Below are 24,281 nucleotides of genomic sequence, written 5' to 3' on the forward strand. Positions count from 1 at the left end.
TGGTAACCATGGTTATACTGGGTAACATTTTTTTTTTAATGTCTCCTTTTTTTCAATTTCTCTATTTTACTTGTTCTACTGTTTCGTTTTTTTTTTCCTGTTTGTTTTTAATTGGGGAATGTTGGGGAACATTTTTTTTCCAGGGCCCATCAGCCCCAAGCCAAGTCGTCCTTCAATCTAGTTGTGAAGGATGCAGCCCACCATCCCATGGTGGGAATCCAACCGGCAACCCTGTTGTTCAGAGCTCCTGCTCTAACCAACTGAGCCATCCGGCTGCGCCTGGGTAACATTTTTGAGAACAGGAGCAGGATCTTTTGTTTTTGTGTTCCCAGCAGCGTCTAACAAGTGATTCTCAACTGTGGCTGCCCATTAGCATCACTTGAGTAGCTTTTAAAACAAAACAAAACAAAACAAAATCCACGAAGGTTGGACGCAGGAACTTGTTAACTGTGAGAGCTTCCTCCGTGATAATAACACGCAGCCGGAAGAGAGCGTTACGTGAACACTATCTCACACTGAACCATTGTGACGCACCCTGGAAGAACATGGGGTTTGAGCCCTCTGTGCGATCTCACTGCATCTCCACCTGGAGAATTCAAAGTGACCCTTTGGAAGACTTGAGTAAAAATGGCTTAATTCAACCGGCGTATGAGTGCCCATTACGTGCCAGGCACTGTTCTGGGCTCTGAGGTCGTTCCTCCTGACCTGGAGCTCCTTGCCCATGGGAAGACAGACCATAAATAAATAATATCAGGTAATGATGGTAAATGCTAGGGAGAAAAACGAAGCGGGATAAATGGGCAGGGAGGAAAATCAGATATTATATTTCTATATATGAAACTAATATATATGTTTCAAAAATAAGTCAGGGAGCCCAAGCGGGCGGGCCAGCCAGTCCGGAAGTAGGAAGTCTTGTTCTCTGCTGCCCCTTGTGGATTAGCAGAGGGTTGAGCAGTGGCCTGTGGAGCCAGAAGGACCCTAGAGAGTGGGAGGCTGGAGAGGAGGCGGGGAGGATGTGAGAGTGGGGTCCTATAACAAGGAACAGCCCGGCACTGTGGACGCACACCCAGCGCCCGGCTATGAGCAGTGTTCAGGAGAGTACGTTAGATCTCAGTGACCAATTTTACGTTGTTGTCCGCCGTATGATAAAGATTACAGTAGGACTCTAATCACTTTAAAAATATGATACTTAAATAGCCCAAACTTTCTCTTTCAAAATGTTTCTCTGTGTCAATGAACATTCTTTGCAGCTGCGAAGTCGATATTTATTGAAATGAGATGTCAGTTTCTTAAATAATGATGCAACGTGCGTGTCTTTGATGGTGAAAAGCATGGCAGATATTAGAGCAAATGTATATTTAAGGCAAAGGAGAGAAGGCTTCATCTGGAGGGCATTTGTTTTTCTGTGATCCTTTACCTCAGGTGCCTCTTCCTGAAGGTCATTTCTTGAGGCGGGGCCCTCCTACTGAGGGATACTGCCTCATAGATGGAGATGTGGTTAAGGTCTGTGTGTGCGTGTATTCAGCAGTCTAGTAACAGACATATCACTATTCTCCACGCCCACACCTCCTTAAGTGAAGGTATGGGGAGGTTGAGGTCACCGGGAGAGGTTTGACCCTAGGACTGAAATTAAATCTGGAGATAGAGGTGCTTGTGTCTTAACCACAGAAACAGTAACTCCAGCAATGAAATGAGAGATGACGCATCTGCCGGTAAACTGGGATTGGTAAAGCTACCGCCCTCAGGTTGCCAGGCATCTCTAGGGCGGACAGCAGCTGGTCCATTCAAGGTAACGGTGTAGCAAGTCCTTCACACCGAGGTTTGGGAATTTCATTTTTATAGCACGGAGCTGTGCTTCCGCCATCCCTTTCTGCGGTGACTGAATGCAGGGCACATCCCCTCTGCTGTCACCATTCTGTTCCTGAACACAATCAAAGAAGCCCAGAAAACCCTAGCGCAGAACTCAATCACTGGGCCTAGAGGGGGCGCTCACAGAGCGAGAGGCTCTGGCCTCTGCTCTCCCCTCCCCGCGCCCTGCAGCAGGCAGCGCGCCCCTGGCCTGCGCCTGCCGGGCGCTGCAGCCAGCGGGAGGGGCAGAGGGAGCGAGGAGAGAGCGCAGGAGGGGCCGGGCGAGGCGGTGCCGTGTGGCTCTCACCCAGAGAGGCTCCCTCTTGGGGCCCGGGGGACCAGCCGGTGGGGGTGGGGCACCAGGGAGGGGGCGGGGAGGAGCCGGGAGCAGCTGCGCGGCGGGTCTCCAGGGGAAGCCGAGGTACATAGGCGAGCCCTGCATCGCCCAGAGCATCCTTTCCCAGCTGCCCGCCTGCCAGCAGCCGCGCTCGCTGCTGCTCTTGCCTGCTGGGGTGACTTCTTTGTGCTGTATTTTTTTTGTCCGCGCCTCTTTTCTGCAGGACCTGTTCGTCCTTCTTCGGGCTATAAGAAGGCAGATGATGAGATGTCCCGGGCCACGTCTGTTGGAGACCAGCTGGAGGCACCAGCCCGCACCATTTACCTCAACCAACCGCATCTCAACAAATTTCGTGACAACCAGATCAGGTAGGAGAAGGAGGCTGAGAGACACAAGAAGCAGTGAGTGCACAGCTGAGATGGGGCTCATCTTCCTCTTGTTAGCTTTTGCACGCCTCTAGCCAGCCCCCACCCCAGTCTGCTGCCTCCAGTTCCTTCCACTCCCCTCCCCCTCCCCCTTGAGCCTGGCAGTCTATACCCGCGCTTCCAAAGGGGTCATATGAATACAGCCTTTACCTTTCTGCCCTTTGCATCTGTTCTGGGCTCAGGCTGTCTGTGAGCCCCGAGGAAGTTTTTATTTTCCTGTCCCTGACGAAAATGAGGTCTTATCTTTTCATCACTGGGCTCCCTTCCAAGAACTCCCCCTCCTCCTGTTTTAAGCCAGTTGATAGCCCTTCTTAGCAATATAAAGACCATAATGTGGGGAAGTGCTTTATAAATGAATTCCACAGGTCACAAGGACTCACATTCACATCTAAATGGTCCAAGACATTTGTTAAGAGGTCTTTTTATGTGATGGAAAACTGACCAGAGTTAGCAGACGTTTAAGTGTCTACTTTTTTTCTGGCCACCGTGTCAGATGCTTTAGCTATACTAGTTTCATAAATCCTCATAACTTCTTGAAGAAGGCATTATTACCTTCAGATCAGGAAACGGAGACAGAAAGATGTTAAATAATGTACCTATGGTCATATAGCTACTAAATGGCAGTGCTGGAAATAGAACCCAGCCTGTGTGACTACTAAGGCTCAAATTCTTTCTGCTGTGCAATGCTAGATCATTAGGCACGGGTGTGAGTACGTTTTCAAATTTCATTAAACTTTCAGGCTTAGACAACTTTATCTCTGGGAGTGACTTTAGAGGATATAGTTCTGTGAGTGACTCAGAACACCGAGTTCAGGTGTAGAGAAATCAAGTGATTGGTCAGGTTACATAGAGATTATTGACAAGCCTGAATTCCAATTCCGTGTTCGTTCTAGAAAGCTCTGGCTGAAACTTTGCTGTTGTTATATGTTAAAGTGTTCCATTACAGCAGCAGCAGATGTCAGGCTCCTTGGCCTGACATCTTTCTTTGGGAAGGTTTGGCTGTTGGACATAGGTGTAGCTTGATAGGATTTAGGGTAGAATAGTGGTGCGTATTATGTGGAGGTGATACCTTCCTCTATAAGGGAGTGTTAGGTTATCCAGGCTTTATTTTGGGTTTTAGGAATGACCAATATCCAGGCTGTATTTTGGGTTTTAGGGCATATTTTATACTTAAAAGTGTAGCTTAGAAGAACAGCTGAGGCCAAATTCAAGAATGAGTGGGTGGGTTTAAGACACAGAGCATCAGCCACCATGAGTTACCACTTCATACACTAGGATGAATCTAATAAAAAAGAATGACATGTGTTGACAAAGCTGTGGAGGAATTGGAACCCTACTACTTTACTGACGGGAATGAGAAGTGGTGCAACTGCTATGGATAACGGTTTGGCAGTTCCTCAACAGGTTAAATGTAAGGTTACCATAGGACCCAGCAATTCAACGCCTAGGTACATATACCCAAGAGAAATGACAACATGTCCACACAAAAACTGTACACAAATGTTCACAGTACCATTATTCATAATAGCCAACAAGTAGAAATAATCCACATGTGTCAACTGATGAGTGAATGAATAAAATGTGGTCTGTCCATGCAATGGAATATTATTTGGCCAAAAAAGAAATGAAATACTGATGCATGCTACAACAGAGAAGAACCTTGAAAACATGACGAGTAAAAGAAGCCAGTAACAAAAGGCCTCAGGTTACAGGCATACCCCAGAGATATTGTGGGTTCAGTTCCAGACCACCACCACAAAGTATCACAATAAAGTGATTTGTAATCTTTTTGCTGGTGGAGCGTCGTCCATACAATTTGTAAAAAACACAACATCTGTGAAGTGCAATAAAATGAGGTATGCCTGCATATGATTCCATTTGTATGAAATATCCAGAAGAGGCCAATCTGTTGAGACATAAGATAGTTCAGTGAATGGTTCTTAGGGTTGGGGAAGGGAGAAGTGGTTGGGAGAAGGGGGAGTGACAGCTAATGTGCATGGGGATTCATTCGGGGTGATGGTTATACAACTCTGAATATACTTAAAATCACTTAGAATCTTACACTGCCTATATCATTCCATTCCCTCATACGTGTTTCTACTGAATTATCATTCCATTCCCTCATACTTTCTCATATGTGTTTCTACTGAATTACTTTCACAAAGATAACATTTCTTTTTAAAGTGATTTATACTGTATAAGGATATGGAATTGAAGAGTTACTTTTCTTTGTAAACTTTAAGGTATTTTCAAGTAGTATTTTTGCTTAGTTCCCATTGCTTTAATTTTGGTGTCCATTTGTGCATGCTGAAAGCTGGGAGAATGAAATAGAGGTCTTTGTTTTTGCCTAAATTCTCTAGTTTCCATGGGAGGGAAAGATTTGGAAAAGCCTTGGAAATGGGGCTACACAACCTGTTTGTAATCAAGACTCCAAGCTGGCTTTTGACACTGATGTTTTTTTATCAGTTGGAGAGATTTCAAGTGGCTACCTGTCTTATAGTTTGATTTGTACTTGTTTGGAGGGGAGGAATAAATATGGGAAAGCATGAAGGTTGGCTAGAAATAAAGTAGGTACATACCGGTTATTCTGTTTAAAGCCTTGTGTAAGTGTATAATTGAATTAGTTGACATATATTAAACATTACATTCATAGAATTTCTGAGGTCATGGCTTATACTGCGAGTGTAAGTTTCAGAATACGCTGAATAGGGTCTAAGAAATTAAAATGTGGCCCTTGCTGTTTCATAAAATGATGGTCTTAGAGTATTTGTTTCACCTAGACTGTATTTAAATAGGAATTACTAATGGTCATGTGACTCATAGTTCATTAAGGAATTTATTACAAAGCTTCTTGGCACTATTATAGTTTAAGGAGTTTACAAAGTGTTGAGCCACATTATTTTTGCACTTAATATTGCTGAAGTCAAGCTTTGTAAAAATATAGATTTTTAAAAATAAGGCTTTTTATCTTGGCCATGAATGTTTGCTATAAGTTGATCAAGCTATTCAAAGGAACATTTTCATAAGAGGGAGTTGATAAAGGGTTTCTTTTTCTTAATATCATTTTTCTTGAGAAAAGGTTAATGGTTTTTCTTGGAGGCTGGGCATCCCACATTGTTTGCTTCTAAATTGAGGTTTTGGAAGAGAAGGGACCAGGTGGGACAGATGAGGTAGATGGAATTTTTTGGATGCTCTACACCGCAGGAGGCTGGTCCCCTCCGGAACAGAGTTTTCTCACTTACCCTCCCCACTCCAGGCCCTTTCTGGCGAGGACTGTGGCAATGCTTGTGACTGCTTTCATGAGCAACTGGCATTTTGAATTCAGAAAAGAGATCAATGTTTGCTAAAGAGGGAGGTGGGTGCTGAGTGTTGGGGGAGGTCAGAGAGGGGACGGTGTGGTAAATTCAGAGCTCGGATCACTGCCTAGGGTTAACATTTGGACAAGTGTATCCAAGAAAGAGGCTGGGTCTGGTGCGTAGGAGTGAGAAGGTCACCATTGAGGTTCACTATGGCCTTGGCTCCCCCAAGGGAATGTGTGACCTGGAAACTCCAAATTCCAAGCAATTCTTTGAAATTCTGGGAGCATTTGTACCATGGAAATGGTTGTCTCTCCAAACTTTGTTCTCGTTCTTGACACTGAGAATAATATCAGTGCTTGATCTGAAGCTGTGAGATGTTGGAAGTTTTCCATTACTGAAGCCAATACATTTGGATTATCATAATCATGGAGAAGCATGACATGGTCCTTTTCTCCTAGGCATTTGATTTTCTTGGGCCTTAACTGTGAAGACAATAACCTTTTCATCCTCTAGAAATAAATAATTATGAATGGAAAATTGCAATGCACATATATGTGTCTAGGATTGTGTAGATGTCCACCTAACAAGATCCCTTTTTCCTGATGTATCCGATAGTATCTCCTTTTAAATGTTTTTAACAGCTTTATTGAAATATAGTTCACCCATCGAAAGTGTAGAGTTCAATGGTTTTTAGTATACGAGTATCCACAGATTTGTACAACAATCATTACAGTCAATTTTAGAACATTTCATTGTTTCCAGAAAAAATCCTGTACTGTTTAGCTATCATCTCCCTCTTCCCCCAGCCCTAAGCAACCACTAATCTACTGTCTACCTGTATAGATTTCCCTGTTTTGGACATTTCATAGGAATGGTATCATTTCCTTTTAACTGTTTTAAGTTAAACATTAAACGCATATAAAAAACTTGCTACTTAGAGGAAAATGGTGGTTAATCTTTAATTTTGTGTATCTAAATTTTCAAAAATGTTTAAAGTGGCAAATTTTTTTTTCTTCCGGAATATATCTTGAAATAATTTACTAATCAAAGGAATGGGCAATATTTATGTAATCATGATCAGGCTTTTGTGGTCTTTTTATGTGATTATCAGCGTGCCGCTTGAAATAGTGACTTTCAAGGCTGTAAGGCCATTTTCTTCTGTGTTTGAAATGAGATCTTCAAAGCAGGGTAGGAATGTTTATAGATACTTACTTTTGAATGAGTCATTGGTTTCAGTTGGGAGTTTTACCTAGCAAAAATCTTCATGAAAGCAATAACTTGAGTTTGGTCCAGCTATTGCATTTCTCCGAGATGGTTTTGTCTTAAAGAAAAGTTGCTTTCTCAGAATTATTTGTTGGTTTTGCCAAGATAAGTTTCAAATAGAATTTTGCCTTTGCAGAAAGAGAACTGAGCACTGTGTGGTCAGTTTTAGAGTCTCATTGTTTTATAATATTATGCTGGGATCCAAATGTTTGAAAGGGTATTTTTGTCTTAAGGAACAAAGAGAACAAAGTCGTCTTCCAAAACCCTCTGTGCATGAACTGTGGTGATAGATGATATGTACAGTACGAGATCTAATATTATGAAGTGCTGTAGAGAGAAATGATTCCCCGCTCAGTGTTCACAGCTGCAGAATTTAGGTAGGATCTGGTCTTAACGCTGAGGCTGCTTACAACTTAAAGAAGCAATACCAAGATCCTAGTAACTAACAGTCAACTTCCTTTTGATTCACGTAAAGATCAGTGTTTTAAAAACCAAGGTTTACATATCTCATTTGAGATGGCTCTCCTTGTCAAGGTTGGCAAAGGTAAACATGTATAAAAACCTTTATCAAGAGCCAGGGGTTATGCTGAAAGCTTTCCATTTACCTACCTTACTCAATCTCAAGATTTTCTTCTGTGTACACTATTTTTATTTATCTGTTTATACATTTTAATAAAAATTGTGTGTATTTAAGATACACAACATGATGATTTGATTGATATATATGTACAGTCAAGCTAATTAATATACGAGGTCAGACAATTAAGTTCGAAACTCATCTTAGAATAAGTGCTACATACCTCATTGCTGAATGTCACTGCGGTCACCTTCCAAGTACTCCCCTTGGGGAGCTATGCACTGATGCCAGTGCCTATTCCACCCTTCAAAGATTTTGGAACTCTTTTTCTGGAATGACCATCAGATCTGTCGTCGTGTTACCCTTGATGTTCTAAATGTCATCAAAATGTCTTCCTTCCAATATTTCCATTACCTTCGGGTAAAAAAAGAAGTCATTGGGGGCCAGATCAGGTGAGTAGGGAGGGTGTTCCAATACAGTTATTTGTTTGGCTAAAACTCCCTCACAGACAGTGCCGTGTGAGCTGGTGCATTGTCGTGATGCCAGAGCCATGAAACGTTGGCGAAAAGTTCAGGTTGTTTTCATCGGACTTTTTCATGCAGCCTTTTCAGCACTTCCAAATAGTAAACTTGATTAACTGTTTGTCCATTTGGGACAAATTCATAATGAATAATCCCTCTGATATCAAAAAAGTTTAGCAACATCATTGCAACAAGTTTGGGTACTTCATTCTCAGACCTCGTATAATCTCACATTCAGTCCCTTAAAATTAGAGGCAGGTATACTTGGTTAATCTCCAAACCATGCACTCCTGTTGTCCTGTATTTTCTGAACATGAATGTCACAGCTTATTGAGAGTCCTTAATGTATACATACCAACAGCAATTGATTCCATAAAAGATCTGTGAGTAGCACTTTTATCAGGTTTATATCCCTCGACAAGGCATCTTACGGATAAAAATATTCATATTGGGGGACCTTTGGCTCTGTGTGTTTCAGGTAACCATTAAACACATGAGCTTTCTTGAAATGTATTTTTAGAAACAGAAAAGCTTGTTAGCCTTAGGCCAGTTTTGTATTTGACGTTTGTAAAGAAACAGCGAATGTCTAGAACGGATTCACACACGATGATTTCTTTATCAAGTTGACCCTGTGTGAGTGGATATGGAGCGTATTATGAATTGACCAAAGAAACATCAATCCATTCCCATTCATGAAGACAGGTAAAGGCATTTGTTTTGAGAGTTCTAGTCAGTAACTTGTTGTCCCTCTCCCCTGTTCCCAAATTCTGTTAACTCTTATTGTCATCTATGAACTTGTGAGCACTTCTGAGTCTTATGGAGGAACAGAATTAAACATCAGGATTTGTGAAAAACACAAGTTAAAATTTAACCAGAATTGGAGGAGACTAAGAAGATATGACAGCTAAATGCCGTGTTGGTTCTGAATCAGATCTTAGAACAGAAAAAGTGTATTGGTAGAAAAGCTGGTGAATGTTGAATGCACTCTGTAGTTGCAGTAGTATTGTGCCAACATTGTTTAGTCAGTTTTCATCATCGAACTACGCTGATATAAAATACTAACATTTTGGGGAGACTGGGTGAAGGGTATATGGCTGCTCTCTGTACCATTTTTGCAACTCTTCTGTAAATATCAACTTACCTCAAATAAAAATATTTTAAAAATTAACCAGAAGTATCTGGAAGAGTAGGAATAAATGCTAAACTTGTTTGTCTTTCTGTGAGGTGCCTTGGGAACTGCTTGGGTCCTTCGGTGGAGTCCAAGGAGACGGGACCAGTATCTTCACCTGCTTATTATGCTAGGTAGATGGGAAAACACCCACTCTCTGGGTGTCAAATGATGTTCCCTTGGATGGCAACATGAAGAGTTTGTTTGCTCCATGTCTGATCTAGTTGTATAGAAGTTGAAAAAGAAGGCAACAGTGTGGACTGCAGAAAATTCTGTGGTCAGAGTTTAGTCATGTGAGCTTCTGTGTCGTTGTCTAAAGTGGCATCTAAGTATGTGTTCTACTACTTACGGCTGAGCCACTCAACAGACAGCAAAAGCTCACCCAGAAACGCTAATCAGCAACCTTTGAAGAGCGACAATACTCCGAGAGAACAAAAGGAGAGGTCTGACCATTGTTGGGATGCAGGGATGTTCTACAAAGAAATTTGCTGAAATCCATGAGGTTGGGTTTGATCATTTAAATGCTGGTTTGTCCTTTTCTCTGAAGTGTAAGCCAGCTCTTCAAAACTTAAATCATAGGTTTTCAGCTACCCTTATTATTTTATGTTAGGTTCGGTTAAAAAGGTTGGGGTTGAATTTGGGATATTGTTGGTTGTTCTGAGGAATTATTCTGTCTGTGTTCAGTATTTGTTACGTGTACCACCACTCGAAGGCGCCTGGACAGTGTCAGCTGGTTTCAGCTTTCAGTCCTCCTGAGACAAGACATCAGCTTGAGAGTGGGCTGGGCTCTGGCCTACAAGTTCGGTGTCTGCATTGTACGGCTCCAAACTCTTTTGGTCACATGTCCCATCAGTAAGACTTTTTGCCATGAACCTTTAATATGTATGTTTAAATACGCCTTGCTATCATTAGTTATTTCAAAGCCTAATATGTATTTACCAAGAGTCTCAGTTAAGAATTACGGCTGTAAATCCATATTGTTAACACTATTCTTGATCGTTTTGAATATTTTTAGCTGACTTATCAGATTTGATTAAATTATTCTAATGTTCATCCGAGTGAACTGGTTTTGCAGAGCTTTTATTAGGAATAGAAGTATCAATACTGCATTTTTAAAATTAGCTTGCTATGTGCTTATTTTCAGTCTGTGGTTTTATTGCATGATTCTTAAACCACTTGTTTTTTTGGGGAGGGTTAGTTTAGTTGAAATTGGATAGATTAATTTGTAAATCCACCTTGCAGGACATAGAAACTGAAATATGTAGTAATAAGCAGAAAGAACAGACAGGGGAGGGTACAACTGTTACTCCCTATTTCAGTCATCTCAGGCTGTCAGAACAAAATGTGTACATGGGGGTTCCTAAACAACAGAAATTTATTTTCTCACAGCTCCAGAGGCTGGAAGTCCAAGAGCAGGGTGCCAGCGTGGTCGGGTCCTGGTGAAGTCTTTCTTCCTGGTTTGCAGACATGGTGAAGAGAAGCCCAGCTCTCTGGTGTTTCTTCTAAGGACACTCACCAATCCCATTAGGGAGCAGGGCATTCTCATGACCTCATGCCAACTTAATCACCTCCCTGGGGCCCCATCTCCAAGTACTGTCACACTGAAGGTTAGATGACTTTTCAGGGGGCACAATTCAGTCCATAGCACCCCCCACCAGTAAAGAGTTTCCCCTCCAACCGTGTTATATAGGACCATGTGGGAGCACCAGTGTCCGTCCAGTCAATAAATGTTATTAAAGCTTAATGTTTTGAGGGACATGTACATATAAACTCTGATCACTTCTTCCCACACCCCACTTGGGAGCCCCCTGCTTTAGAGTCTCTTCTTAGGAGGAAAACTCTCTGGTCTGACCCCATTCAACTTTGGCCTCAGCAGCACTGAGACTGATCACATTAAGGAGACTTAGCACCGTTTCTAACCCTATGTTCAGTACGAACTAGGAGGCGTTTCAGTCCCCTTCTATCACGAGTGATGAACTGGGGCTGGGTGATTAGTTGCAGCTGTGCAGGGCTAGGAGGGTAGCACACTGGAGGAAATCTGCTGGCAGGTGACTGGTGAACTGCGCTGGAAGGTGAGTAGAGGTCAGCCTGAAAGATAAGGTGTGGCTCATGTGGGGAGGACATCTAGACACGGGGAACAGCGAGGTCTGACAATTAAGTTCACAACCTTGTTGTAATGATGTTGCTAGCCTTTTTTGATATCACGGGGATTATTCATTATGAATTTGTACCAAGTGGACAAACAGTTAACCAAGTTTGCTATTTGCAAGTGCTGAAAAGGCTGTGTGAAAAAGTTAGACAACCTGCACTTTTCGCCAACAATTCATGGCTCTTGCATCACGACAATGCACCAGCTCACATGGCACTGCTGGTGAGGGAGTTTTTAGCCAGTAAACAAATCACTGTATTGGAACACCCTTCCTACTCATCTCATCTGACCCCCAATGACTTCTTTCTTTACCCGAAGATACAGGAAATATTGAAAGGAAGACATTTTGATGACATTCAGGACATCAAGGTAACATGACGACAGCTCTGATGGCCATTCCAGAAAAAGAGTTCCAAAATTGCTTTGAAGGGTAGACCAGGTGCTGGCGTTGGTGCATAGCTTCCCAAGGGCAGTACTTCGAAGGTGACCATAGTGGTATTCAGCAATGAGGTATGCAGCACTTTTTCTAGGATGAGTACGTGAACTTAATTGTTCGAACTCGTATGCAAAGGTACTGAAGATGAGAACAGCAAGTGTGTGCCTTTCCAGAAATGATGTGGAGGAAGTCAGGGCTGATGGGTGACATGCTGTGAGAGGCCAGGCTCCTGGAACTAGGTTAGCTGTAGCCAGGAAAGCTGTTAAAGGTCAAGTGACAACTTTATATTTGTGTTTGAGATCCTTCTGGCTGTGGCGTGCGTGTGTGTGCGCGCGCGCGTCCACATGCTGTGCGTTTGGGGGTGCGTTAGGCTGTTGTCATTGTCCAGGGAGAGGTGTCAGGCTGTAATGTTGTAGGAGAAGAAAAAGTCACTAGGGAGGGTTAGATGTGGGGCTAGGAATAGGTAAGCTTGGTTCCTAGCGTTTCAGTTTTGGGGACAGGGAAAGTGGTGACACTGTTTGTTGTACTTCTGAGGAATTTTTAAAAAACTATTTTGAACAGTGAGTTGGAGCAGGGTCATTGACTTCAAAATAGTGCACGCCCCCATTTCACCTCAGTATTAGAGAACCGTAGGGGACCAGAGCTATCCGGTAACTTCTGGTGGCTGTCATGAAGGTGATATTTTTGTCCCCCTCTTCCAGCAAGGTGGGAGCAGCACTAGCTCTACTGGAAAGACACCCCACTTTTTGACAGATTTTTTTCCCCCCTGCCTCTAGATATGGTTGATTCTAGGATACTTGACTTAGTAAACAGGAACTGTAATAATGTCCTACGTTACAGGGAGGTAAGACTTAGATGAGAACATGTATGTAACCCAAAGCACAGTATTAGATGTACTGTGTCCAAAGAGTGGCTGATAATCTCGACTAGTTATTATTAATATTGTTCTTTTATCCAACTCGTGTTGCTCACGATCCAATTATTTGATAACTAAAACATTCATTGATAAGCTATAATTGGGGGGAAAGGGAAATGTACCTGAGTATTACCCTGTGCAAGGACATAGACTTTCTGGACAGTAAATATGCAGGCTAAAGCATAACAAGGTAAATTTGGGTGCTAGGGGCTTTTGTATATATTTTTTAGCCTGCAGCTTCTACAAGCAAGTATGCTGGACTGAGAGCATAAGACAGGGCTGAGAGGTGTTCAAGTGTGTATGCATATTGTTGTTAAATTAAGAAATTGGCTTCTCCTTTTGGGGTATTGAGAGAACAAAGCTGGGTGTAAATTCACATTAAATTCATCATGAGTTCCCCTCACAACCCAACACCAACTAAGATTCTTCACCATAGAATGGTGAAAATCTTAAACTTGGTCCAAATGAATAACTAGAATGTTATTGAATTGTAAATATAGAATCTGTATGTTTCTCTTTCCCACTGTTTTTACCCTCCCTTCCTTTCTTATTTTGGGCTGTCAGCTTCTCAGCCATTTGGACTCTGCTTTGAGTTTTTCTAAGGAATTTGGCACTGTGCATAATATTTAATCTGAATACTTAATTGTAGATTCAGTTATATAAATGGTCTTAAAATCATCCAATCAAAAATATTACTTCTTTATTTCTATTCTGGGAAAGGGTGGAGGTTTTGAAAGTCTTATTGTCTAGCACATGAAATGTGTTACCAAGCTCTGACAATGTAAAAATAGAGGTCTGCATTTTAAAACAATACGTCTGTTTGCTGAATAGTGTCATAATTACTTCCTTAGTATTTCATCTTCATTAAAACTGCCTCATATTAATTTTTAATGTTAACTTTACAAATTAGAGTTTATTAATCATTCTAGTGTTAATACATCAGAGTAAACTGAATGATTTCAAGTAATGACTTATGCCAAAGGCAGACAGAAACATTAACTTCTCTTGGTATTACTGTTTTGCCTGCCAGCTGTCACACAGTTTCTTTGCCACTCGTATTTCAATAAAGTTTTGTTCACTATACATGCTTAGACATTGCAGGAGAAGTAAGTTTAAGTACTGGTGTGTGTGTGTGTGTGTGTGTGTGTGTGTGTGTGTGTACCACAGTTATTCTCTAAATGGAGGTCTTGACATGGGTTAGCCATATTTATAAGCCAAACATTGCAAGTATTATAAAATCGAGGAATTCTAAAACAAAGAATAACGTAATGGGAGATCCCTGCTGATACTTTCACTTATCTCCTTCCACCACTCTGTATAAATGTGTACAAAACTCTTACATAAGGCTTATGATTCATTTGGTGAACATCTGTCTCCATTGGGAACTTATTAATTCACCTTGTAAACCATTCTAGCCCATGCTTAGCTGATGTGGAAAGTTCTTTCTTTACACTGAGGCTACCTATGATTTCTACGCATAAAAAGCAGCAATTGAGCCATAAGCAGCAGTAAATATTTTTAATCACCATAACAAAAAATGAATTCTGATGTCACGTTTGAATTAGTGTTCATGAACTGTCACGCATTTGATAGTGCTCTCAATGATTTGTGTAACAGTCATAGACTCATTTATAGAGAAGAGCTTTTTAGTACTGTCCCAGGGAGGACATGTGGTCTCCTGGGGTGCTGGGTTTTCTACCATATCCTTGCAAAAGAGGGAGTTTTCTTATTTAATGAAGTTGATTGGTGACTGCTTTAATTTACATTGCTCCTATACTCAACAAAAATTTAAATGAGGGTTGGAGACGGTTTTTATATTTTTGCCCTTAAAAGTGTACTTCCCAAACTCCAAAACTACATGTTCATATGTATGAATTTTGAGGAAATGTTGAGAAAGCTGGAGGCTGTCAGTCAACTGACTGACAATATTTTCATGTGTTTTCCAGTTTCTGAGGACTATGTATTTCTAGTTTTGTGATCCATTTGCTAGTATTTTCTCTGGATTATTCATGGATGTGGTATAGTGATCCAAAAAAAAATTTTTTTTTATCACATGTCATACATTTAACTAGACAAGAAGTTATTTTTAATGCAATGCTAGCATTTGCTGTAGAATAAAATAAGTGTTTTATAGAAACCAACCCACTATGTTTAAGGATTTTGGAATAGTGGATTGCTTTATAAGAGTTAGCTGACTTTGATTTTAAATCATAATGCTTTTTATATAAATGGCTTGAAAATTGTTATTTATATACAATTGATTTAACATTCTTCATAGCTAAATATGTTTTCTCACATAGTAATTGAAGATAAATTGATTATGAATCATGTTTTTTTGAACTCTTGTGTGAAGGAACCTCATACATATTTTATATTTTGAGGCAATACCATGAGAAAAAAGGAATGCAATAAGAATGTCTAGCCTTTTAAAGAAACTCATTACTTTTTGAAATTCATGGAATGTTTTAGAAATTAGAACAGCATAAAAATGGGTCCACATCCATCCATGGAATAATAATATTTATAACATAATGAACAGAGCTGTGGTTGAGTTCTACAGGAGTGCTCGAATGATATAGTAACTTCTAAAATGTATTCTCTACTGAATAAGACTTTAAAGATAGTCTCTGGCTATAAAGTGAATTGTCTCTAAACCTCTTTTGCCAAGGTTTATTTATGCACCCCATAAAATTATCAAATACATTCTTGTGGAATCTGCAAAATGATATCAGTGCTGACATTTACCTTGCCCTTCAATTTCCTGTCCTTGTCGCGTTGGCACTCCACAGGCTGTCATGTGTACTTCTCATTTCCTGTTGCATTTAAAGGTAACTTGGTTGGCGAGACCATGATATATAGATTTCTCTTTTTCTTAAAACAAGAACCCTACACTGCATAAGAAAAACCTTGGTTTATTTAGTCTGGACGGGGTTCTGATTTCTGTGAGAAGCCAGCACTCCAGGTGATTTTGTTGAAGGTGGTCTTCATTGTCACGCCCATCCTAGTGCATATGCCACAGGCTTATTGTGAGAATTAAGTGAGTTAATATACGCAAAGCACATTGAACAGTGCTTGGCTGAGCGCTTTAGATAGTTTGATGTTACTGTTATTTACATTTTGGACTGTATGTTTGGCAATAACTTTCCCACCAAACTTGGTACATATCACTTGAGTTAAAAAAACAAACCGGGTCTGAATTGCCTCAGTCGAGATTAAAAGGTAAAGTGCAAATTGAGTACGATGATTATCTTTAATGAACAAATTGCATTTTCTTTTGGTAGCAACCTGATTTTTAAGATTAATTTTAGTATTCGCCGGAGGGTATCATGGAGAAATTTAAATTAAGTATTTATTAGAAAAGTGGTAATGGGAAAAAAAAAACACACTATCTTTTTTTGTTTTTAATAGCCAGCGAAGGAAGCAATTAGGTAAAGGAAAGGGGACAAAGCAAACCTGGTTATAAGTCTTGGCTCTCCCAGCTGTAAACCATTCACCCTGTAAACCATTCTAGCCCATGCTTTTCTAGTAATGAATGAGCTTTTCTAGTAATTTCTAGTAATTTCTCTGAGCGTTCATTTTCCCTGGTGTCTGATGGGAAGCATACTTCTCTTGAAGGCTTGTTGTGATGCTAAATGAAGTTACCAATGCGAAACTGTCTAGACCATAATGTGCCATGCATATTGTATGTCTCGTCTTCCATAACAGGTCAGATGGGCTTATGGCTCTTTTTCTCTTTCATTGTGGCAAATGCATATATATAAAATTTCCCATCTTAACCATTTGAAGCATACAGCTCAGTGGCATTGAGTACATTCATGTTGTTGTGCTGCCATCACCACCATCCATCTCCAGAACGCTCTCCATTTTCCCCAAGCTGAGACTTTATGTCCATTAAACAGCTCCCCAGCCCCTCATTTCCCCAGCTCTAGGCAATCAGCAGTCTACTTTCTGTCTCTATGAATCTGACTCCTCTAGGGACCTCATATAATAGTGTAATTGCTCTTTGAAATAGTAAATCTCCATCATTATGGGGAGTTTCAGTGCTCTGTCAAGCTGTCATTTTTTATGGCATCCCTTTAAATCTTCTATGCTTTGTCTTACATCTTGCTGTGTACCACAGCAAGTGCCATTTTTTAAAAAATGGTATAAAAATGTAAAGCAAGTGCAAATGACTTTTTTCCTCCCCATGTCTGCAGTGTGGTCAAACTCACCACACCCATTTTCTCTGATGGTCTTAAGGAAAAGCTGGGCTATTCCAGGGCCAGGGGGGCTGAAGGAGAAGCGTGGTGGGGATGTGTGGGGTTTTAGACTAGATCTGACTCATCAAGAAGTAGATGGTTTCTACTGCCCAGGTTCAGCCTCTCATTTATCCGCCTCTAAGGTGGCGCCCTGGCTCTATGCCCATATCCCTCCCAAGTGGTTTCACGCTAAAACAGTGAAGGCGCTGTGGTTCTTCCTGTTCAGTGACCATTGCTCCTTTTATTTTGTCTCCGGTAAGATTCCCAAGGCCATTCTCATTCTGTCCCAGGCTTACAGTTCCATCTCCCCACTTTCCTCTTCCTGTGTTGTAGCTGCACGGAGTCACTCACGGGTCCTTTCCTCACGGCACTTTCCCTAGAATGTTCCCTTTTGCCTACAAAGTGTTTCCTCTTGGTGCGCTCTGTCTTTTCAGGCTCAGGTCTCAGATCTCTTAAGAAACGTTTTCTTCCTTTTCCTGCATCCCCGCCCTTTGCGGGTTGAGCCATCCCTTCCTGTGCTGCAGTCGCCCAGACTTTTCTGCTGTGCAACTTAGCATGTCGCATCACATCTATTTTTATGTCTCCAGCTCTGCTGCATCATCCTTGATGGCAAAGCCTGTCTGCTTTGTCTTGCCTTCTCCCCAGCACCAAGCATAGTTCCTAGCCAATAGCAAGCATACAGTCTTTGCTGAATGACTTTGCTCAACTGCTGAAGGTCAGACTTGTACCGAAAATGGGAATTGGCTTAACACGTTGTTCTAAGATTTCCTTCACATTTAATTGCTTATTGAACAAAGTAGAAACCCCAAAGCAGATACTTAGGCCTCAGAAATTGATGTATTGTGTGGTTTTGATGTTGTGCTTTTATATAGAAAGTACTCTTGAAAGGGGGTCGCTGAGTTAAATGCTTTTAATGCAGTTCTTCAGATATAACAGATTGATATCTGCCCACAAATGCAGGTGCCATTGGGGTTCACGTGATAGCTGGCATCCTTCTTCGTTTATATCAAATGAAATTTAAACTTTGTTTATTCGACAGATTTATTTTTGGTACCTAGTATACACCAGTTGTGGGGTTTGCCGTTGGGAATATGATGGTGGAAAAGCAAGAGCTCTGCATTTGTGATTCTGATCATATTTTTACTCTCTTTCTCATCTTTTCTCATACTTCTTTTTAACTTTTTGGGTAAGTTTGAATAAAGAAGAGGTCTTCAAGAACATGTGTTATCCATTGGTATTGGGAAATATAAATGGGCAGGCGCATGCAAAGAAGATGAAACTGAATCATCTTTTTATACCACATACAAAAATAAACTCAGAATGGATTAAAGACTTAAATATAAGACCTGCAACTATAAAAATCCTAGAAGAAAACAGGCAGTAAACGCTCTGACCGTTTTTAGCAAAATGTTTTGGGATATATGTCCCTTGGCAAAGGCAATGAAACAAAAAAACAAAAAAACAAGTGGGACTACATCAAGCTAAAAAGCTTTTCAATGTGAAGGAAACCATCAACAAGATGAAAGGTAACTTAATGAATGGGAAAATATATTTGCAAATGATATATTTTATAAGGGGTTAATATCAAAAACATATACAGAAGTCACACAACTCAACATAAAAAAACAAACAAACAATCCAATTTAAAAAATGGGCAAAGGATCTGAATAGACATTTCTCCAAAGAGGACATACAGATGGCTAATAGACTTATGACAAGATTTTCAACATCACTAATCATTAGGGAAATGCAAATCAAAGCCATAACATATCATCTCACACCTGTCAGAATGGCTATTATAAAAAAAGAAGAAATAACAAGTGTTGGCAAGGATGTAGAGAAAAGGGAACCCTTGTGCACTGTTGGCAGAATGTAAATTGATGCAGCCACTATAGAAAATAGTATGGAGGTTCCTCAAAAAGAAATAGAACTACTTTATGACCCAGCAGTACCATTTCTGGGTATTTATCTGAAGAAAATGGAAACGATAATTCAAAAAGACCTATGCACCCCTGTGTTCATTGTAGCATATTTACAATAGTCAAGATATGGAAGCAATGTAGGTGTCCATCAATAGACGACTGGATAAAGAAGATGTCACACACACACACACACACACACACACACACATGCTGGAATATTAACCATAAAAAAGAATGAAATGTTGCTATTTGCAACAACATGGATAGAACTAGAAAGTAAGTATCATGTTAAGTTACATAAGTCAGAGAGAGAAAGACAAACAGCATATGATTTCACTTATATGGGGAATCTAAAAAACAAAACAAACAAACAAAATGAAATGTAAACACGTTGATAGATGCAGAGAACAAACTGATAATTGCCAGAGGGGAGCAGGAGGGGATTGGGAGGAAAAGGGGAAGGGAATTAAGAGGTAGAAAGCCCAGTTATAAAATAAGTCACAGGGGTGTAATGTACAGCTCAGGGAACAGAGTCAGTAATATGGTGATAACTATGTATGGTGACAGACTGGTACTAGACGTCTCGTGGTGATGACTTTGTAAGGCATATAAATGTCCAATCACTGTGCTGTACACCTGACGCTAACATAATATTGAATGTCAACTATCATTGAAAACAAATGAAAAAGTCTTCAGTTGAACTAAGTTCTAAGCAATTGCTGTGATTACTATTTAATTTTTAAAGATTCTATATGTGCTTCACACTAGCACATTGTTGTCATGTTTAAATATTCTGCACGGAAACCAATTAGGAAAACTCCCAGGTAAGTTTCCGGACTCCAGTGCACATGGACTAGATTTAATAAACATCTTAAAATTGAAAATTTTCCATAATTAGTCATTGCTTTAAAATTGAAGACCAAATTAAGAAAATAAAACATAACATCAGTGGTATGATTTAGTAGCTATCTAAATTATACCTTTTGCGGACATTCTGGTTTTGCTAAATTTCGCTTATTTGTTGCTTGACAATTATGACAAATATCGCAGCAGCCAATAACCAAAGGATAAAAGTTCACACTGTAGATATAAAAATTATTGAATAAATAGTTGTGCTTTTTTTTTCTTTTTTATACTCAAAACTGAATATTATTGGCATAATTAGAAAAAATTTAATAAAGACAGTGTTTGCTGTCTGTTTCTTTTCTGGTCTGTTTTACATATGCGTTTATTTCATGATTGTTACTGAAAGTAATTTTGTAACACAGAGGAGGGCACTGGTAAAAAAACCCAATTTCCTGTGGGTGTCAGACACACTGGGTAAGTAATGTCACCTGTCACCATCCATCCATTGCCAGTGGCAGAGCCGAGCCTGACCTGGCTCTGGAATGTCACACTGTGTCCCCAACTGAGCTGCAACCTTTTCTGTCCCTATGTGGGTATATTTAGATGTTGCACCTCATCTTCCAGGCCTCATTTTCCTTCTGTGCAAAATGAGGGGTTCCAATCAGATTTTTCAGGGTGCTATCAGTTCTGAATTCCTGTGGTTGAATGGATAGGAAGCCCATGGGCTGGCACTGCTGGAACAATATTTTAGTTGACTGCTGTGACCCCTACTCCTGCTGGTTTTGTGCCTGGGGGGGGGGGTGTGGGACCCACTTACTCCTGCCCGTTGGCAAAAGTGGACGGTGGGCCATGGTTATGGTACATATTCCATTGCTTTAGTCCCTGTGACTAGGACTGAGGGACTTATTCTAGGTTTCCTTCTGCTCTTGGAAGGAGGATTTATTCTCTATAGGCTCCCAAGTTCATTTGTCGAGATTTTTTAATTACATTTTCCAAATCTGTATTTTTAGCCTACCAATTAGTCTGATAATAACATTAATCTCCCGTTACAAAATTTTCGGTCAATTTGCTTGTGATTTTTGTGTTACATGTTTTCATACTATGTCATTTAATACATAGAATTTCCCACACTGGTGGTAACAGAGCTATGCAGGTACCCCTCGCTTCTTGAAGGTTCACTTTAAGCCACATCACTTTTACAAAAGACCTACATTAGTACCTGTTTTCCATAACCAAAAGACATCCAAAGAGGATTTTTGCTTTTATGACAAAAGGCAAGAAGTGAAAATAGCGGTCAGTGTTATTTTTGGAAACAAGCAGTTATCGAGACAGCGGGCACCGGAGCAGTGAGTGTCCCACCAAGCTCCTTCCCCAGGAACCATACTCAGCCTCTCAGCATCAGGCCACCAGCTTTGAGCAGTGAGCATCTCTGCTTTATCTCAGTTTATTCTGTGCGTCCATTAGCGAGGAGTGTCCTAAGGTAACTGCCTCTTCACTTTGCACCATTTCGCTTAAGAAAGGTTTCATAGTTTTCATGAAAATGTTTTATGGTTTTAAACTTGATTTTGGTGTTAATATTATAGCTTTTGCTTTCTTTTTGTTTATGTTTGTGTAGTATGACTTTGCTCATAAATTTTTAAAAATTTTCTGGGTTAAGTAACAAAATCCCCACAGAGATCCTTTTTCCATTCAGTAGGGACACTTGACCTCTTTGCTGTCACAACTCTTTGATAGTGTGTTCCTTTTGGTTTTTGTTTTTCGTTTTTGTTTCTTTGCTCTTTTCTTGACTCTTGGGCTTGGCTGAGGAAACTCACTGTGGGATTACTAAACAGATGAGGGAAACTGGAGGCGGCACTGTCAGTTTTGGCCACATTGACCTTGCAGACTTTGTGGGATAGGTAAGCAGGTGTATCCAGAGTTTAAAAATATATGGTTCAGAGAAGGCTGGTGGCAGAAGTAACGTCTGGCGGTGGGTTTGGTGACCATGCGCCACTAGTGGTAATTTGAGCCATGGGAGTGGAAAAGATGGTTCAGGATGTTGAGTAAAGGCCAAGGACAGAACCTCAGGAAGATCCCTAAGGATCCATCAGCAAAGGAAAAGGAGCCGTCCAAGGTGAAGGTGGTCACCAGGAAAGGAGGGCTGCAGAAGGCAAGGATGACTCTTCAGAGGGGCGGTGGCAAATAGTATCAGGTGTGGTCCCGCTGTGGCAGGCTGCTGAGCCATTTCAGTTCTAACAGGAGCATCAGCAGCCAGGTGGGGTAGCTTGCAGGCTGGAGGGGAGTGAGGAGGTTGCCAAGGGAGAACTGTCTTCTTGAACGACGTCGGCAGTGAAGGGAGATGGAGAGAGACTTGATAAAAGGGGGAAAAGGTTAATGAGGGATTTAAAAAAAAATCTTGGTAAAAAGAGTTCTGAGCATGTGTGTGGGCTGAGGGGTAAGCAGTGGAGTGGGGCGGAGGGATAGGTGAGGGAAGTGGGCCGGGTCGCAGACGGTACCAGACCCTAGAGCAGCTTCCTGAACTCAGTGTGGGCTTAGATAAGCAGTCAGTTTGTGTCGTGGCTACCAAGGTAGATGAAGTCCAGCCCAAAGCTGCGGGGACCCCGTGACACGGGGAGGGGCACAGTCTCCAAGTGCAGGGGTGTGGGGGTAGAGAGGTTGTGGAGAGGGAAGGCTTGAGACAGGCTATGTGGTTGACTGGGGAGGGAGCTGTCCAGGTTTCATGGCGCAGGGAACCGAAGTGATGTTGAAAAACACACGTGGGTTTTACTGTATGTTAAGGGACCCACTGGGTTTTGCTTTGTTAAATAATATACTTTAGTTTTGTAATCCTTTGGTAAAAAACCAACTGCAGTGAAAAGATCAGTCTAGGTCTACTGCATTTACTTTTGTATATAGCAGATAAATCTCTAGGGGGGGCTTTGTGTGTACTTGGTGTGGGGGTGGGGCTTGACCTTTCTGGCACTGGAGAGGATTCTTGCTGCCAATATTGAAACCTTCATGAATATCTTATTAGGTTTCCTGGGAGCAAAGGTTTCCATGAGAGCCTGTTTGGCAGAGATGAATTATAGGAAGGATTATACAGTGAGAGGAGGCTGTAAGGAACATAGCCTTTGTTTTGTTTTGTGAGGCGGGGATCCTTGGTGTCTGCTGGACTTTAGAAGAGCTTTGCTGTTCTGCTATTCACAGGATCTTGTATCTGTGTTTTAAAAACTGACAACATAAGGATAAAAACAGATCTGAAGCTTCTGACATTTTTATGATTGTTTTCAAACACAGTTAACTTTACCTTCCTGTTTATTCTTTCGGGTACCTTCTGTTTGAATCCTAGCAGGGAGTAAGTGTGACACGTAATGATTTCTTTGGTCACCGCAACGTCAGCCGACTCACACAGACCTGCAGGGTTAGCCTGTGAGCTTCACCATGTTCTTCCTGGTCCCCAGTGGCTCTTTGCTCACGGGCGTCTCTTGGATCACTGTCTTCCTTCTTGTCACAGCTTTCCCCTCTCATATCCACTTTAATGTTCCCCTTTGTAATTGCCTGACTTAGGCCTGTCCTCAGATTCCTCTGTAGCTAATTACCCCCACACCTAACACCTCTGTGAGCCCACCTTTGGTATTATTCTAAGGGCTCTGAGGGCACAGAGTTGGGTCAACCAAACAAGAATGGGAAAGGGAGACTGTTTTGGTCATAAACCCCGTCTTCTACCCTTGAAGGTGGGGTTCATCTAACTTTACTCACCTCTCATTTGCTCAGGAAAGACCACGATGTGTCATTATCTCAGAAATGGCCAAAGTTTAAGATGTTGACAAGGGACTTACATTGGTTTCAAGTAGTGGTGATACTGGCTTTTGGAAGGCTTGTTGAAGACAGTGCTACCCATTGTGGGGCCCTGAGTCTGTGTGTGGGAGACCTGGAAGCATAAATGGGGCCTGGGGGGGCCCTTGTCTCCCCCGCCCCTCCTCCCTTCCCACTCTGTTTGTTTTTATTTCTCGAAAATACTTTTTGCTTCCTATAACCAAGTTCTAGTGTGGTTTCATGTTGTGGACTTTGACCTGAGCTGCACAATTCAAACTTCTTGGTTTAACTATGTTTTGTCTCCACATCTGGATTCGAACCCTCTGAACACATGACTGGATTCCTGTGCTTTTTCACATAAACAATGACAACTGAGCAGTGTATCCACCAGCTGATTGCTCCCAGCACCGGATGTCCCCCTGTGAGTCACCCGAGATTAATCTGGTTCTATTGTTTCATTTCTTTAGGAATTGCTGTCCTATGGAAGGAGTGAGAATATGGACTTTTTGTCAATTTTATTTTTACCCAGGCATTAAGTTTT

General features: G+C 41.2%; 1 protein-coding gene across 2 annotated transcripts in view; it reads left to right on the top strand.

Annotated features, from left to right (window-relative positions):
- LOC141571072 (phospholipid-transporting ATPase IB-like) overlaps positions 1–24,281 on the top strand; it is a 110,730-nt gene that overhangs the window by 81,109 nt on the left and 5,340 nt on the right. The window contains exons 2-3 of one of the 2 annotated variants that reach the window (XM_074330046.1): positions 2,409–2,553; positions 10,828–10,927. In XM_074330046.1, the coding sequence (XP_074186147.1) occupies positions 2,409–2,553; positions 10,828–10,912 (230 nt within the window). In that variant the 3' untranslated portion in view covers positions 10,913–10,927. Of the gene's footprint in view, positions 1–2,408; positions 2,554–10,827; positions 10,928–24,281 lie in introns of those variants that run through there. The other variant, XM_074330047.1, reaches the window with a different exon arrangement.

The sequence above is a fragment of the Rhinolophus sinicus genome, linkage group LG04 (genome assembly GCF_036562045.2).
Source record: "Rhinolophus sinicus isolate RSC01 linkage group LG04, ASM3656204v1, whole genome shotgun sequence".
Taxonomy (NCBI): domain Eukaryota; kingdom Metazoa; phylum Chordata; class Mammalia; order Chiroptera; family Rhinolophidae; genus Rhinolophus; species Rhinolophus sinicus.